Here is a 16,394-nt window from a genome sequence, read left to right as displayed (position 1 = left end):
GTGCTCAGGGTGGCTGGTCTGATGCTGGCCCTGTGCCTGGTCCCGCCTCCCCGCTCGGTGCGCAGGTCCGTGGGGAAGCCGTGCCCTTTACCCGCCTGCGGCCGCGCCGCCCGCCCTTAAGCTGGCGCGCCGTAGTTCCTCGCGGGGCTCCGTGGGGCGCGGACGGGCGGTGTCACCGGGGCCACCTTAAGGAGGCAGCGGGCGCGCGCGCCCCGGAAGCGGAAGCGAGCTGGGGCCCGTGGGGTGAGGGCAAGTGGTGACGTTTCGCTGGGCGGCGGGTAGCGGCGGCCGGTGGTGTCTCGCTGTTGCCAGCGGCGGCTGCGGAGCGCCGGGCGGCCTCGCCTCGCCGCGGCGGGCTGGGCTGGGCTCCGCCCGCAGGCCCCGTGCCGCGCTCCCGGTGAGTACTCGGGCTGTCGGCGCGAAGCGGGACCGCTCCCGGCGGCGGTTTCTCGGGACGAGGCGGGGACCCTCGGCCCAACCCCGGCCGTGCTGCGGCGGCGAGGGCGGGCAACCGGGCCCTGTCGGCGCTGGGGGATGGACGGCGGGCCTGTCCTGCGGCAGCGCGGGGCGGCAGCCGGGCTGGGGCCTCCCGTCCGCCGAAGCACTGCTTGGCTCCGCTGCCCGGGCTCCGAGGGAGCGGGGCTCCTGGGCGAGCTCAGCCCGGTGCTTCGCCCGTTGGCAGCTCTGAACGCACAGGGGGAAAGGCAGGAGCCGGGCACGTAACTAAGGCTGTGCCTTCACGGTATTTTTTTCCTTTTCTGCGCAAATGAGGGCTTCAGACCATAAGCAGGACAGTCAGTCCGTGCTGCGGCTCCGGGAGTGCCTTGCTGTCCGTCTGGCAGGTAGTTTTAGAAGATGGAGACTAGTAAGTCGGGGCTTGAATATCGCTGCAGTAGCTTAAACTATTTCCATCTGTGAATCAGCCTTTGGGTTTTTTTAGGTTATAGTATTAGACTTTAAGCAAATCTTAAGCTGTGCATGTATATGTTTAGTATAGCTTTATTTTGCAGGCTTTAACTGAGTATGCCTTTTGCTTGTTATCTTTTAAACAGCTGTTAAAGGTGTACGTCTTAAATTCTGTGCATTAAAGAGTACTGGTAGTTTACCTAGGAAGATTTTGGTTAGAGGATTATACTAGATGGATAGGCAGCTTGTATCTTCAGGGTTGATTGGCTGCTGGTTTGCTATGGCTTAAAAAAAAAAACCCACTGTTTTTGCTGCTCTTTATTCCCCAAATGCCTGCTTTTCACCAGCAAGCAAAGAGATCTTGGGATGCTGCGCAGCAGAACGATGACCTGGGAGCTCAATGCGGAGGTGCCCAGACTGCGCAGAGCTCATGGCCTTGCTCAGCACGAGGCCCATTTGATACAGCCTGGCTTGTTTACTGTGGGGCCTTGCCAGATTTAAACCTGTTCAGTGTGTTTGTGGAGTGCTGCATCAAAGCTAAAAAGCTCTTCCAGAACTACAGATGCTCTGAATAGAGCATATATGTGTTTTGCAGTGAAGTCACTGTTAATGCCTTCTGGCTACCTGCCAACCCAAGCTGGCTATCTCCTAAGACAGCTTATATGTCTTTTTGTCTGTAGTGTGGCTCACAACTTGGATGGACTGTATATGAAAAGTTATATTAATTTCTGTACTTGGCATACCTTAGTAATTCTGATGGCTTATTAAATCCTTAATGTGCTAGAGAAAGCAGTTGATACTAAAATGCTTACACTCATCCCCTTAGCATAGTATTTGCATTATTCTTATTGTAAGGCTGTTGGAAGAAACTTTTAGAGTTCTGCAGTGGAAGCATTCATTTATTAGGACATAATTAACTTTCTGTATTTGGAGATCCTTAGAATTCTGGAAACTAAATACTGAGTGTTCACCTGGCTGCTGTATGTTGGTCATCCTATCAAATTTCTCAGCTCTTACATCTAAGTGTTTTTGTTAAGTTTTGTCCATGGCTGCAGTTGTTAGCAGCTCAAAGCTTACTGAGATGCAATGCTCTTTTTAATTTTCTTGCATTTTTGTGATTTTTATGGGAAATGAGTTTGAAAAAAACTTCAACATCTGTTTTGCTGACGCACTTTGGTAGATCATAGTGATGATGATGCTTTTTCAGACTTATTCTGTAAGAATGTGACTTGTATGTCTTGTAAGGAAAACTTGGAGTTTTCATGCTTCAGATGTCATGTAGAAGTCCTCTTCCAGCAAAGTGAGATGATGGACATCCAAACCTGTTAGTGTACTGATCTGCAAATATTTTACAGGCAGGAAGCGTAGACTCATTTTTTTTAATGAAATATCAAGATGGTGTGGTAAATTGCCTGTACATGCAATGTACATAAAATGTGTAAATATATTTATTTCCATCATTTGCTACATCTGAGGCCTGTACTTAGACTGAATTTATTTATCCCTCACCTTCTGAAGGTTCTGGAGACTTTGTTCTGTTGTGGCCTCAGTATCGGAGGGGTTGGACTGGCAGTTGGTTTTTGGTGTGTTTGAGTTTTTTTAACCTGCCAACTTTGTGACAATATTAACTCTCAATTAGGCAAAGCAGTTGGGAGGTTGGCTTATGTGTGTGACTTCTCTTATCTACTTTGGAATATATCTTTATACTTATTTATAAACACATTGTAAGCATGACTTTTTGGAGCCTCTGCAGCTGGTAAATCTCAGTGTGTGTGTATATAATGAGCTTCCTGCTATCTTACCAAAGTTGGAGCCCTCTCTATTAAATAAAATAAGAATGTAACTATTGATGTATTCTTCGTTTTACTAAATGGACCTGCCTTTCCTGTTTGTTTTCTTCTCTACCCTTTTGGGGGGGGGGGGGGGGGGGGGGGGGCAGTCCCAAAAATATTGAAAACTCTCAGCTACTTTCATTACAGAAGCTCTCATTATTGGGAAGTTTGTTTACAGTTCTGAAAGGAGGAATTCAAATGTGAGACTCTGAATTCAGCTATCAGCAAGGGAGTAGTTTCAGTTGGGTATGAGAAAACAACTGTGAAATTGGAAGATAAACAAGAAGAGTCTGAAGTGTTCCATTTCAGCAGTAACTATGGTGTTGCAAGTTTTCTTGCTCTTCAGACAAATTTTGGTTTACCCTTTTCAGAATTTTAGATTGCTGTTTCTGCCATGTGTTCTGCTGAACATCTTGACACCTTATATAGGAGGTGGAATGGTTTAGCATGTTGACTAGACTATGCATGTCCTTCAGAAATTAACTTGTTATGGCTTCCTAACTATAAGTTGTGGTATGCTTTACAGCAAAAACAGTCTGTTTTTTCAATAAAGTTGTTAAACAAAATTCACATTGTATTTTTTATTAAAATGCAAGTATGTTTGTAGGGTTACTGAAATGGAAAATTAGTTGTATTTAGTGTAAGGTAGATAAAATAGAACCAATCAATAATGTTCGATTTTGCTTCTGATCATACTGTCTTTGCAGGATGCAGGGCTTTTAGGCTATTCGGCTTGATTTTATTCTGTCATGCAGTATATTGCTGATAAGAAGATAAAAGCAGTTAGTATTCTTTCTGGAAGCCTATCTGGACTGTTTTTTCATGGTGAATTCAATGCACAAATATTCCAGACAGTGAAATGCTTTCTAATTGCAGTGTGGTATCTCTATTTTTAAGTAGGCCATCAGGATAGCCTAAAATTAACTTCAGGGCAATATTTGCTAAAAATAACTTGAAAAAAGTAAAACTTGTGTGCTTTCTGGAATGCAAAGCAGGTTTCTTAACCCAGAAGATACTGGAATAAATAATTTGCAAATGCATAGCTTCAACTAGTTTTAAATTTAACTTTTAATTGTTTTCCAGATTCTTTTGAGTTGTACTTGAAGCCGCCAAAATGGTTCTAGCAGATCTTGGAAGAAAAATAACTTCAGCGTTACGCTCACTGAGCAATGCTACAATTATCAATGAAGAGGTATGTAGTATGCATATGTGATGGCACTAACATTTAGAAAGCGAAGTTCTAAAAGGCTGAGAAGCTTGAACTACATCGATGTTACTGTGAGACTCTTCTTCCTTCAAGTAAAACTTCTAGCTAGAGATTTAGCCCCCTGATAGTATTGCCAAAACTTAGAACTAGATTTAGACATGTATAATCACCTCAGGTGTAGCAGGTCCCGTGGTCAAAGGGTCCTTGAGCCTGGTGGCTGCACTTAGAGATAGTGTTTTGAGAAAGTGATATGTGCCTAAGTTTGGGTGGGAGATAAATCGTAGCACTCTACATAGCCTCACAGTTTATGTGTGTGTGCATGCATAGCTAGATTATGGAGACGTGTACTATGAGGCTGCTGGAAGCTGAAGTCTGGAAGAACAGATAGCCTTCAATGTAAACTTTGCTGTCTGAAATGTGAGGATTATGTTTGCTGCCTTTATGTTCAAGCCAATACAGTGTGTCGTTCTAGAAGCTGTTTGACTTGGTATAATCTGTATTTTTTTAGTTAAGAATTTGAACTTATAAGTAAGTGTTTTCTGTTTATAGACTGAAAAGCAAGATGGAAAACTAACTGATGTGGTGGTTTAGAAGTGCCTCTGAGTAAATAAATTGCTAGAAACTCCCTTCAGATAGGCAGACAGGTGGCTTAAAGTAACTAAAAAGTAGGCTTATCAAGGGTTGTAGGGTTGGAACTTGTGCATAGAGGAAAGGTTTTAACCAATCTTCAGCTGGGTGACAACAAATCATTAACTGAATCAAATGTGGCCCAATTATTTTTTTCTGTGGTAGAAACTTTTCTCCTGCAAGAGCTCAAGCTGTGCAAATGAGGCCATTTATGCAGGTGTTACTTTCAAAAAATCTTTTCTTTCAAAAGTCCTAGAGCTACTAAATTCTGTTCCTGAGGCACCTGTTTGCCTAAGGCATACCCCAGAGCAGCAGCCCAATTTCTGCTGAGAATGCAGATAGCAGTGTGTCCATCTTGCATTCAAGGAATACTTTTATTTACAGAGATTGTGTTGTGTTAAGAGATTCGTTTGTGGCTTTGTTACAACTGTCTCTAAGCAGTACCCCTAGGGAAGTTCAGGAAGTCTTGCTACCATATGAGCCTCTGTCCTTAATGTGATAGGAACTGTTCTGTGTTACGTCGTTATAGTGTGCATATTACAAATTGAGGACTCTTCTTTTTCCAGTATTACACTTTCAAATTAAATTGCATTTATGTAGGAACAAATGCATAGACACTTTTGTGGCAGATTGCATGCATTTAATTTGTAAAAGCTGTGATTATATCATAAATACACTCTCATATTCATATTTTGCACTAATACTGGCCTAGTCAATACTGTGTATTATAAAACCATTTTTTATACTCCAAAGGTTTTAAATGCTATGTTAAAAGAAGTATGTACAGCATTACTGGAAGCTGATGTCAATATTAAACTTGTGAAGCAACTCAGAGAAAATGTCAAGTAAGTGAAAGAATTAAAATGCATTTAACTTCTAATGTTTGTAAAAGTTGTAATTTGAGGTTACAGAAGAATAATTAACTTCTAACTTTATATTATTTTCTTAGACACACCCAGTTTACCTTTAATAGGGAAAGAACAGTTCGAATTAAATGTCTTGCCAGTTCCATCAAAAGAATCTTCAAGTTTATCCAGTTATTGCTGTTACAGTCTTTTTTCAAAGAAACTGCTGCTGTAATCAGTTGAGTGGTATAATAAACAAGTTCTTTGTTAATTCCTAGACACCTCATCTTCATGTGTTCTGTGCTGGGTATAAATAGATTTGTGTGTATGACCAGTACTGTTACCTTGGCTATTTTCAGATGTGTAATTCAAGTAGATTCAAGTCTGAAAGATGCAAGTATTCTAGAAACCTGTTTTTGTCTTGTATACAGAAATAATGTTTCCAGTGCATGCTGCCTCTTAAACATGTCCTATCTGAAAACTCAAGGCAAATCAAAAGTGCTGTTCTGGTTGCAAAGACTTCATTTATTACTAAGTTTAAGTTATGCTAGTGTTTCATGGTTTTCTTAAACTCAGGTCTGCAATTGATCTTGAAGAAATGGCATCTGGCCTTAACAAAAGAAAAATGATTCAGCATGCTGTCTTTAAGGAGCTTGTTAAGGTAGGACTTCAAAATTCTGTATTATGTTGCTTCTCTTGTACAGACTGGGCTGTGGAAGCAGTACAGTAGCAAGCTAAGCTTTAAGGTTATTGTGTGGTACCTACAGTTATGCTTTCTGTTGTAAGGCTACTTACTACTGCAAACACTGGTATTCTTCTGATGGAAGCTACTTTCTGGGCATCTCTGACTAACTTCAATTTAAGCGTCAAGTTCAGCTATTCTTACTCTTCAACTGAAATTTAAAGACAAAATAAGGGTAAAGTACTGTTAGCTTCTGAACTGTCTTTGGTTGTCCCAACTGTCTTTGTTTCCTACCCTAATGAAGATGGGTTCAAACTAATTATAAGCCTTTGAAAAAGTGTTAAGTAACAACCCAGCAGTTCATGGCAACACTTCTCTTTAATCTGCCTGCTTGGTCAAATCAGCACCTGGGTATCAGTACTATGCCCTCTTTCCAGTTAACAGTATTAGTCTTCTGTTCTTCTGTAGTCTGTGCCCACCCACATGATGGCTCTCTGGAATGTTTGTACCTTCTACTCGTTGGAGAAGTGAGGCAGCAACCCTAAAAAGTCTTCTGTATTGTAGGATTCTCACCAAAAGAGGTCCATCTTTAGCAGTGATGATGGAGTGGAGGTCATGTTTCTCTGTTGGTTGTTATACTTCTGCCATATATACAGGCCACCCTGGCTTTGGTGCTTGGCATTAGAAAGAAATTAACACTGTCACAGAATTATTACATGTAACACTATATACTGTAGATATTTTGCCCATGCTGTTGCTGCTAACTGTAAATCAACGAGCATCTAAGCCAAATTAAGACCAGAATATGCAAAAACTGGTTTGCTCCATTGAATACAAAACCAGGCACCTAACATGACTGTGACAGTGACTGTTCTGTGCTTTTGAAATTCAGTTCTGCAAGATATATTATACTTTGTTCTTTAGCTTGTAGATCCTGGAGTCAAAGCATGGACACCTACCAAAGGAAAACAGAATATTATAATGTTTGTTGGTTTGCAAGGAAGTGGTAAAACAACGACCTGTTCAAAGGTAACTTGCACTGAATCTGTGGTTTGAGTTTTTCTTGGCAGGGAGTGGTGGTGGTCATTGGACTCCTTTTGTAGGATTTGCTTGTGATCTGTGCTGTTTCTATTAGTAGGAAAGTACTAACTGATTACAACCTAGAGATATTCTTGCAGAGGGGTTTCAGAGATGAGATGAATGTCCAAAGTAATAGTCTTCTGGGGCAATTTATGGTTTATAGGACTTCAAGATTTTTTTTAAGCTAAACTTTTGATGAAACAATACTGTATATGGATAACAGATTCTTTCTAGTCCTTGGTTTCTGGGTGTAAGACTAGTACTGTGAATGGAACTTATCTCATTTCATTACCTGTTTGGGGCAACCAGTGGAAGTTGGTGTCTGTGTTTTGGTATCTCAGCTGAGTCAGTGGTGTGAAACCTCTTCCAGCCCCAAATTCATTAAGGAAACTTGGATTTGTATTTTTAAGGCTAAAAAAGAATGCTCTGAATTAACATTACCTATTTATGATGGTGGTTGGGAGAAAAAAATATCCCATGGAAAGACTGATGCCTCTTTGTTGCTTTTTTAGTCATCTGTTTCTGAGATTCACACATAGGCTATACCAAATATATCACTGCTCTGATTTCATAAGACTTTCCTAGTGCTTCTGTAGGCAAGCTGCATTTTGGAAGTTTGTCTTTGGTCAATCAAATGTTCTGTGAATGTACATTGTAGCAGTAAAGCTGAGTTACAAGAAAGTAAGGATTCCGTCCATCGCTTTAAAACATTTACTTGCAGTGGAAATATCTTTGTTCCTATGGAAATTCAGAAACAGAGCTGTACAAGTTGTAGCCATTCCAGTACTAAATATTGAGGTACTTTACTGCTTTTGGTAGTTTCTATAAGCTAGTCCTAGCTGCAGTATTAACAGTGAGCAGAATCCAGGAGTTAGTAAAATGGGAACTGGAATTATTTGTAGTCACTCCTAGCTCAGGAAACTGAAATCATAAGCAGAGTCAAGCAGCTGTTTTCATCTTACCATTAATAATTACTTGTATGCTTTTCTAAGTAACAGAGATGCTAACATTGCTACTTGTACAGTGTTTCTGAGTGGTCTCAGTTATAGAAAGGCTGTCTTGACTTTGTGTCCTCTGCATGTACTTCAGTGACTTGTTAGCTGTTAGTGTCATGCTTTCTAGTGGGGTTTTGGTGTAACTACTTGTTTTGGCTTTCTCTTCACAGCTAGCATACTTCTATCAGAGGAAAGGTTGGAAGACGTGTTTGATATGTGCAGACACATACAGAGCAGGTAACCACATCATTAAAGACTGTATTCTTATCTCTGATACTTACAGATGTTTTTAACTAGCCCCTTGACTATACCTGTCTTACAGGTGCTTTTGACCAGTTAAAGCAGAATGCCACAAAAGCAAGAATTCCCTTTTATGGGAGGTAAGCATCTTTAAGATCCAGTTTGGAGAGCGATTCAACTCCAACAATTTATTGTTCTTTAATGAATATCTTGCACTGAGCCTCATTGAGTGCTCCCTAATTGCTTAGATTTTATTAAAGTATTTGCTCTGATCAGATGAAAATTCTGCCTAGTTCAGTATACTGTCTGCCAGTAGCAGCAGGTAGGCATAGTGTAAGAAGAGATCAGGCATCCAGGGATAATTCCCTAGAATGTTCTCTCAGCTTATAGCAGTTTATAGGCCTTTACCAGGCACATTCAGGTTTTCACAAAGTATCTTTACAGATCAAAGAATATGATTTTTGGACCCTTAATTTTTACTGTCAAGTAATGGCAGGCCTAAAATACCTTTTATAAAGCAGTAAATAACTTCCCCTAAGCTTCACTGGAGGTACTGTCTAGGTGCTCAGTTAAATCTTCTTTCAGAGAAGGGCTGGTAGAATTTAGTGTAGGTGTAGAACTTCAGCAGGCGAGACAGTCCTTTGTGCTTCAGTTCACTGAATATTAAGGGCAAATGGCTTAGGAAAGCATATTTTCAATCAATTTTTGCTTGATGTAAGAGCAAGTCCCTCTTGAAATCCAGGTAGATTTACAGTTAGCAAGTTTACAGTCAAGTAAGGAGTTTGAATTAGTTTATTTGGGGGGAAAAAGAATTATATGTTGATGTTTCTCTTTGTGATCAGCTATACAGAAATGGATCCTGTAATTATTGCCTCAGAAGGTGTTGAGAAATTTAAGAATGAAAACTTTGAAATAATCATTGTTGATACAAGTGGACGTCACAAACAGGAAGACTCTTTGTTTGAAGAGATGTTACAAGTTGCTAATGCCATAGTGAGTAGTTTCAAAAAATACAGTAACTTCTTTTATAGTACTTTGAACACAATTAATTGATGTTTACTTACTAATGTTCTGTATGGATTTTGCTCCTCTGGAATGTGTCAGCACTTTAACTGCTGGAATATATTGACAATGACAAACACATATCAATAAACAAGAGCTGGATGATCGGTGCTTGATATTTCTGTGTCAGCTTCAATTCTTGTAGCTGTAATTCAAGGATGCTTACACATAACTAGACTACCATTCCTGCTTTAACTTTTCCTTTTCAGGATCTTTGCGTGGAGAAACTGGATAAAAGAACCAGTCTGATCTGGTGTATGTGTACTAAATTTTACTAATTGTACTAATTGAGCTATGTGTACTAAACTTTCTGTGATGGTCATGAATAATTGCCCTGAAAAGTGCAATTGGAGAAGGTGATTGGATAACTTTCAACAGTTTTGATATGTAAATGAAGCTGGTGTTTCTTGTATGGGTTTAAGTCTGGCTATTCATTTGATTCTATGGTCTTGCATGACAATACAGCACTTCCCACACAACTCCTGCTAATGGCTAAATTGTTTTCAGAGGAATGGATGTCTTGAAGCTCTTAATGTAAAACTGAATTGAAGATGATGTTAGCCATTAATTGCTTGTAGATACTAATAAGCTTATTGACTCAGATAGTGGCTAATATCACTCAAAACATAAGTAATAGCTGTAAACCTATTAAAACTTTAACATTCTCTGTTGTAGATAAGACTTTCACATAGTAATACAGCATCAGAGTTTTCAAATGGTCCTTAGACAATACTGTTCATAAAACAGTTGCCCTTTTGTTTTAAACTGCACAGCCGTTACACAGTTATTGCATTAAGTTCTGCTACTGAATATAATACATGAACACTGGTTAAGAAAACAGGAAATGATTATTTTGTGTATCTCTCTTCTAGCAACCAGATAACATTGTTTATGTGATGGATGCTTCCATTGGCCAAGCTTGTGAAGCTCAAGCTAAAGCTTTCAAAGATAAAGTAGATGTAGCTTCTGTTATTGTTACTAAGCTTGATGGACATGCGAAAGGAGGTGGAGCTCTTAGTGCGTAAGTATTGTGATATAATAGTGTCCAATGTCTGGCCATGGATGGACAACCACAAAATGTATTAGTGTGTCACGGCAGCCTGTCCTGTGAAAGTGTCCCTGGCACACTGCACAGAATCTGAGATTTAGATCAGTAATAGTTATGTTCTAACCCTACTTCTGGTGGATAGGATCACCCACTGATATTTAGTGTCAGTCAGAATTGGGTATTATGACATACCTCCAATACAGTAGTGTGTATTGTCATGTGTTAGATGTCTGTCTTCTGAAAACAGCATCAAGTAATTCTATTTATTGCGTCTTGCATATCAGGAGTTTTTACCAAAAATATAGGTTTGGACTTAATGGATATGGCTTACCTGAAGAGTTTTACTTATTTAATGCCCAAAATTTTTTTTCCCAAAGTGGGAAAAACTCTAGCTAGTCATATCTAATGGCCTTAAAACTGTGGTGCGAATCAAACTTCTGGATTGCCAGTGTCCAGCAATTTGGTAAAAAATTAGTCTGCAGTCATAGTTTCCCAAATTCATTCTTGTTGGACTTCTCATGTCCTCTATCTTGACAGACATTATTGACTAGAAAATGTTACATTTTATCTCCAGCCTTATATGATGGCATGTCAGACTAATCTCCAGCAGCATCTCAATGATATAGCTTGTATGGAGCTGAAATGATTTGTCAAAACAGTCAAAGTTAACTGATGCCAACTTACTAAAATCACTGTCTGGCTTTTGATCTTAAGTGTTAGAGTTCTTAAGCTGCCATATGTATTTTGCTGTTATATATAGCGCAGTGACAGAAAACTAAAGAGCGAAACAAAAATACTGAAAGCTTGTTCCAGTTGTCACGCGCTTGTATGCATTAAGTCTGCTGTGTGTGTTCTATAATTTCTGTAGACTGGAAGCTGAGTTCATCTAAAAGCTAGTGCCAATGATTGATTGCTGAAAGGGTCTGATTTTTTTGTCTAAGGTTTTTTCCTGTGTTGAAAATGAGATTGCTGTAGGAGGTACCTTGAAGAAAAAGTAAGAGGTACCTTGAAGAAAAAGTAATCAATACCTGTCTCATCTGAGCTCCTAACATTAGGATAGAATGGACATGATTTATTTTTCTTTCTTTCTTTCCTCTCAAGTTTTAAACTTAGCAATAAAAATAAGCAACTTCTATTTCTGTTGATTTTTCAAAGCTGAGTTTGTATTTTACAAAGTACTAATTAGGGAATCATCTTGTCAGCTACTCCCAGCTACCCATCCTAAATGCTGGATGTTTTTGCATTAATAGTTTCAGCATTAAGAAAGGTACTTCAGAGAGGATGCACTGTGTTGATGATGCCTAGCTGATTACATTAATAGTTGGTACAAAAGATGGGTGGGTTTTGACAGGCCATTTAATAAAATACCTTTTACTGCAGAGTTGCTGCCACAAAGAGTCCTATTATTTTTATTGGAACTGGCGAACACATAGATGACTTTGAACCCTTTAAAACGCAGCCTTTCATCAGCAAACTTCTTGGTACGTACTATGTACAACTATACTTAAGACACTTTAAATTGGATGGTAGAAAGTCAAAGTGTAATATTTTTTAATGCCAACTTTAGAGCTGTGGTTTTCTTCCAGGTATGGGTGATATTGAAGGATTGATAGATAAAGTAAATGAGTTAAAGTTGGATGATAATGAAGCACTCATAGAAAAGCTCAAACATGGTAAGTCATTCCCAAAGCCTGAATAGTGGGTGTATTACCATGACCTAATCATGCCAGATTCTCAGAGATGTAGACCACTGAGTTAGTGTTATGTGTCAAGACAATGTGCACAGTGAAGAATGGTTATTCTTTCTCTAATAAATGTTGCAGGCAAGTAAATGATGTTTTTCAAGTGGTAAGTCTGTCAGACTATAATTGCAAAATAGCACACGTTTAAGCTTGTTATCTAAAATAGTTTAGCCATGTTAATAGTGGAGAAGTTTACTGGTCTGTTTATCTATGTAGTGTAGTATTTACCTTGTAAATACAAAGAATAATAGAGAAAGGACAGTAAGACCAAAATGCTAGTGTGACTTCTGCTAATCTTTTTTTTTTTGGTTGTACTTCAGGTCAATTTACGTTAAGAGATATGTATGAACAATTCCAAAACATCATGAAAATGGGACCATTCAGTCAGATCTTGGTTAGTAATCCCAAAAATAATTTTATTTTCAGTTCTTCATTTATATTTAACAACTTCTGCTATAAGCTTAGAACTCTTCATTGAAACTAGTGCTAGAGTCTGTGCTTTATGTTTATCAAAAGTGAAATTCTTTGCCTACTGTGATGTATAACTACTGAACTAAAATTTGCTGTCCATATTTCTGGCTGCTTAAAGTTAGCTTTGCCTATTCTGACACAGCTTTTATTTTTAATTTTTAAAACAAGGGTATGATCCCTGGTTTCGGAACTGACTTCATGAGTAAAGGCAATGAACAGGAATCAATGGCAAGGCTAAAGAAACTGATGACTATAATGGACAGTATGAATGACCAAGGTAAAAGAAACTTCACTATTTCTTTTCTGTAAATAAGCTTGTTCAAAAACAGATCTTTTTGGAAATAAGCTGGACGTGAGGCAGCATCTACAGTGACAGAAAATGATGTGGAGCATTCATCACCCTTAAAAATGTGAAGGAGTACATGTGTCTCAAACTTTCTGAATAAGTCTAAATATTTAGAGAGAGATCTTGACAATTGCCTGTTGCTGCTTTATCTTGTGTAGAATAGGTGGGACTTTGAAGCATTCTATTGGAAATAAATGTATTATTTTTCATACTGTAATTGTGCTTCTTAAATTATTAACACCATACTTGCAAATTAAAAAGTTACATTCATCTTTAATCTGTCATTGCTGACTGTCTTCCTACCCACCTTCAAATTTACTTGGTGACATAGTCTGGTCTCTGGAATTCATGGTGTGTTGTTTCTCATCCACCCATAACTTTTGCAGGAGAAGTATGCTCTTACCCTTGTGCTAAAGCCACTAATGTGGCTTAAGACCAAGTATGCTGAGAGCTTACTTTATTCAGGTGACTTTTTCTATCATGGTGATTAGCATATGAACATACTAGCTTTTTAGTACTATTCCCTAGAATATTATGTCTCAATTATTTATGTAAAATTCTGCATTACCACTTCTAAAACTACTTTTTTGTTTTCTGGCTCAAAATTAAATTATCAACAGTAATGAGAACAAGTTTGCTACCAACTGTAACAGATTTTAATGTCTGTAACTGAATGGATTTCTTTCTTTTCCACAACGTATTTGCAGAACTTGACAGTACAGATGGTGCCAAAGTTTTCAGTAAGCAGCCAGGAAGAATCCAAAGAGTAGCAAGAGGTTCAGGTGTTTCTACCAGAGATGTTCAGGAGCTTTTGACCCAATACACTAAGTTTGCACAGATGGTGAAAAAGATGGGAGGCATCAAAGGGCTTTTCAAAGGTAAAAAAACCCCCAAACCCAACTGTTTATTAACTCAGTAGGGAGGTCACTTGATGTGTGAACACAGAGGAAATGTAAAAATGTAGATGCGGTGTTGGGAGGAAAGAAATTGAGTTGCATTTCACTTATTTTCATGATGTTTGAAAGCTCTTTTATGTACCTGGTAAGACCTGCACTGTTCTTCATGACACTGTGTAACTTACCAGTGAAATCTACTGTATTTCTGGTTTTATCAATGGGGAGTTCATTACTACTACAATACTGACACTAACTTACGTACTGTTATGTGGGGCACAGGGACTGTTGATTCTTATTACAGCAGCCATTTCAAAGTGTGCAACTTTTGATCATGGATTTGGATCTAGAATTAGGAGGTAAAATTCTGATTTATTTTTACCCCTATATATTAATTCACTTAATTGCTTCTTTCATTTTTTTTAGGCGGTGATATGTCAAAGAATGTAAACCCATCTCAGTTGGCCAAACTGAACCAACAGATGGCAAAGATGATGGATCCAAGAGTTCTTCATCATATGGGTATGTGTTGGCTTTTTACAGCTTCAAGAGAGGATTACCAGTTACGGTGGGGCACGTGAAATATAAAGTGAGGATGGTGATGTGAGAATGTGTGCATTATGTATCAGTATTAAGTATTTCTAGGTTTTCTAACAAGAATCATGAAGTTTAATCCAGATGTTATGAATGCTTTGCACTTACCAGTGCTTAATCTGGTCTCTTCGTTTGGATTCAGCTCTCAAAATGAGCAGTTGGAGAGGTGTCTGATGAAATAGTGAAGTGATGACTTGAAACATGACTGTGGTAAAGCAAATCTATTCCTAAACTTCCTTCCAAGCTCTGCCTCAAAGCTGCTCTTGTTAATTTAACTGTAGTAAAGACTCCTATACTGGAACTTCACTAATTGATAATGGTCATTCCTTCAAGGTTGTTTTGTCTAGATCTTAATGCACAGGTTGTCTTAAAACCTACTTTAAGCCTCGCGTTTTTTGCGACCTTTCTGTAATACTCAGTTGTCCATTCATTAGCCATTTAAACCTGGCTTGACAGTCTTGAGCTTTTGCATGTTACTGAAATGGTGTGTGTGTGCTGTAATGAGGCCTCAGAAGCAAGATAGCTGTGCTTCAGAGTTAATTAACACAGCCATGTTCTCACTTATTTTCTGCAGGTGGCATGGCAGGATTGCAGTCAATGATGAGACAATTTCAACAAGGTGCTGCTGGGAATATGAAAGGCATGATGGGATTCAATAATATGTAAAGAAGCCTTAATAAAAATGGACTTGGTTGACTCTTCATAGCAAATTCTTTCACTGAAGTTGCATTCTTCCTTTTTGCAGTGATGGAGGAGTGGTCTTTTGAAATCTTATTCAGGCTTCTCAGTTTCTACATCTAATTTCTGAAAACTATTTTTGCTTAAATTAGTTCCTCTCCACTAATACCTGATGGCACAGAGTAATTCAATTTAATAAAACAAGATCATGTAAAATTTTAATATTTAGACACTTTTTAATTGTTTACATCAAATGGCAGCCATTATATTTGTAAACAACCCTGATCTTTGATTATAGTAACATAAAATGTCACAAATATACTGTAAAATAAACTTTAAGTGGTTATAAACAAGGGAATGACCTATTTCTTCAGTTCTCTTGTAACTGTCCTTTATTGGCATGTAGTGAGATTTCCTTAGTTTGATTTGTTTCTAATGACTGTTGTAACTCATGTTTGGCATAGATACTGTAAGAATAATTCAGTATCTGAAATGTGCTGTTGCTGCTCAGGTATTCTCCTTGGAGCATTTTTAGCTTTGTACAAAACATTATTCTCCAGAATGTTATAATTTTTCCCTGTACATAAAGAATGAAGTGACTAAAACCATACAGTTAAGCAGATACCAAGCTGTCTTATATACTGAAGATAATCTTCATACCAGGCTGCCAACTAAGCAGCTTCAGAAACTAGGTAGACCAAATAAACCTTGAAATCCCAACATACATCTTGGTAAATAGGGTAAGATCTTTCACCCTTTATCTTAAGGAAAGAGGGTATGATATGAATTTATTTTAATATACTGCAGAGTGCTTGGGCTGTAAAGGGACACCTAGCTCTCTTGCTTAAATAAGATAAAAATTAAATGTAGTAATCAAAACAACTGTCCCTCTGTCAGCCAGTTCTTTGAGAAGGTGGCAGCTAAAACAGCTGACAGTGAATAGCTTATATAGGTAACTGTGCTCTTGTGCTAATAAACTATTTTACAGCATACTTTATGTTTTATAATGTGGAAGTATCTTCTGTGATTAGTGGTAGATGTATTCAATGTTGGAGGATGCTGAAAAATTTTTCATGTATGCCATTTACCTACAGGACTGCATTTTATGCATAGCATTAGTCTGTAAAAGGATCAGCTAAATTGGAT

General features: G+C 38.5%; 1 protein-coding gene across 3 annotated transcripts in view; it reads left to right on the top strand.

The window, feature by feature from the left end:
* The first annotated feature begins 52 nt into the window (after positions 1-52).
* Positions 53-16,394, top strand: part of LOC104629984 (signal recognition particle subunit SRP54) — a 37,243-nt gene continuing 20,901 nt past the window's right edge. The window contains exons 1-17 of one of the 3 annotated variants that reach the window (XM_075753996.1): positions 106-397; positions 780-842; positions 3,822-3,930; positions 5,326-5,417; positions 5,994-6,078; positions 7,024-7,128; positions 8,345-8,411; positions 8,497-8,554; positions 9,257-9,407; positions 10,349-10,497; positions 11,905-12,005; positions 12,111-12,197; positions 12,587-12,660; positions 12,906-13,014; positions 13,791-13,961; positions 14,403-14,498; positions 15,145-15,598. In XM_075753996.1, the coding sequence (XP_075610111.1) occupies positions 3,853-3,930; positions 5,326-5,417; positions 5,994-6,078; positions 7,024-7,128; positions 8,345-8,411; positions 8,497-8,554; positions 9,257-9,407; positions 10,349-10,497; positions 11,905-12,005; positions 12,111-12,197; positions 12,587-12,660; positions 12,906-13,014; positions 13,791-13,961; positions 14,403-14,498; positions 15,145-15,236 (1,515 nt within the window). In that variant the 5' untranslated portion in view covers positions 106-397; positions 780-842; positions 3,822-3,852 and the 3' untranslated portion in view covers positions 15,237-15,598. Of the gene's footprint in view, positions 398-779; positions 843-3,821; positions 3,931-5,325; positions 5,418-5,993; positions 6,079-7,023; positions 7,129-8,344; positions 8,412-8,496; positions 8,555-9,256; positions 9,408-10,348; positions 10,498-11,904; positions 12,006-12,110; positions 12,198-12,586; positions 12,661-12,905; positions 13,015-13,790; positions 13,962-14,402; positions 14,499-15,144; positions 15,599-16,394 lie in introns of those variants that run through there. The other 2 variants (XM_075753995.1, XM_075754000.1) reach the window with 2 other exon arrangements.

The sequence above is a fragment of the Balearica regulorum genome, chromosome 5 (genome assembly GCF_011004875.1).
Source record: "Balearica regulorum gibbericeps isolate bBalReg1 chromosome 5, bBalReg1.pri, whole genome shotgun sequence".
Lineage (NCBI taxonomy): Eukaryota > Metazoa > Chordata > Aves > Gruiformes > Gruidae > Balearica > Balearica regulorum.
Note: the sequence above shows the minus strand (reverse complement) of the source record. Positions and strands in the feature narration are given on the sequence as shown.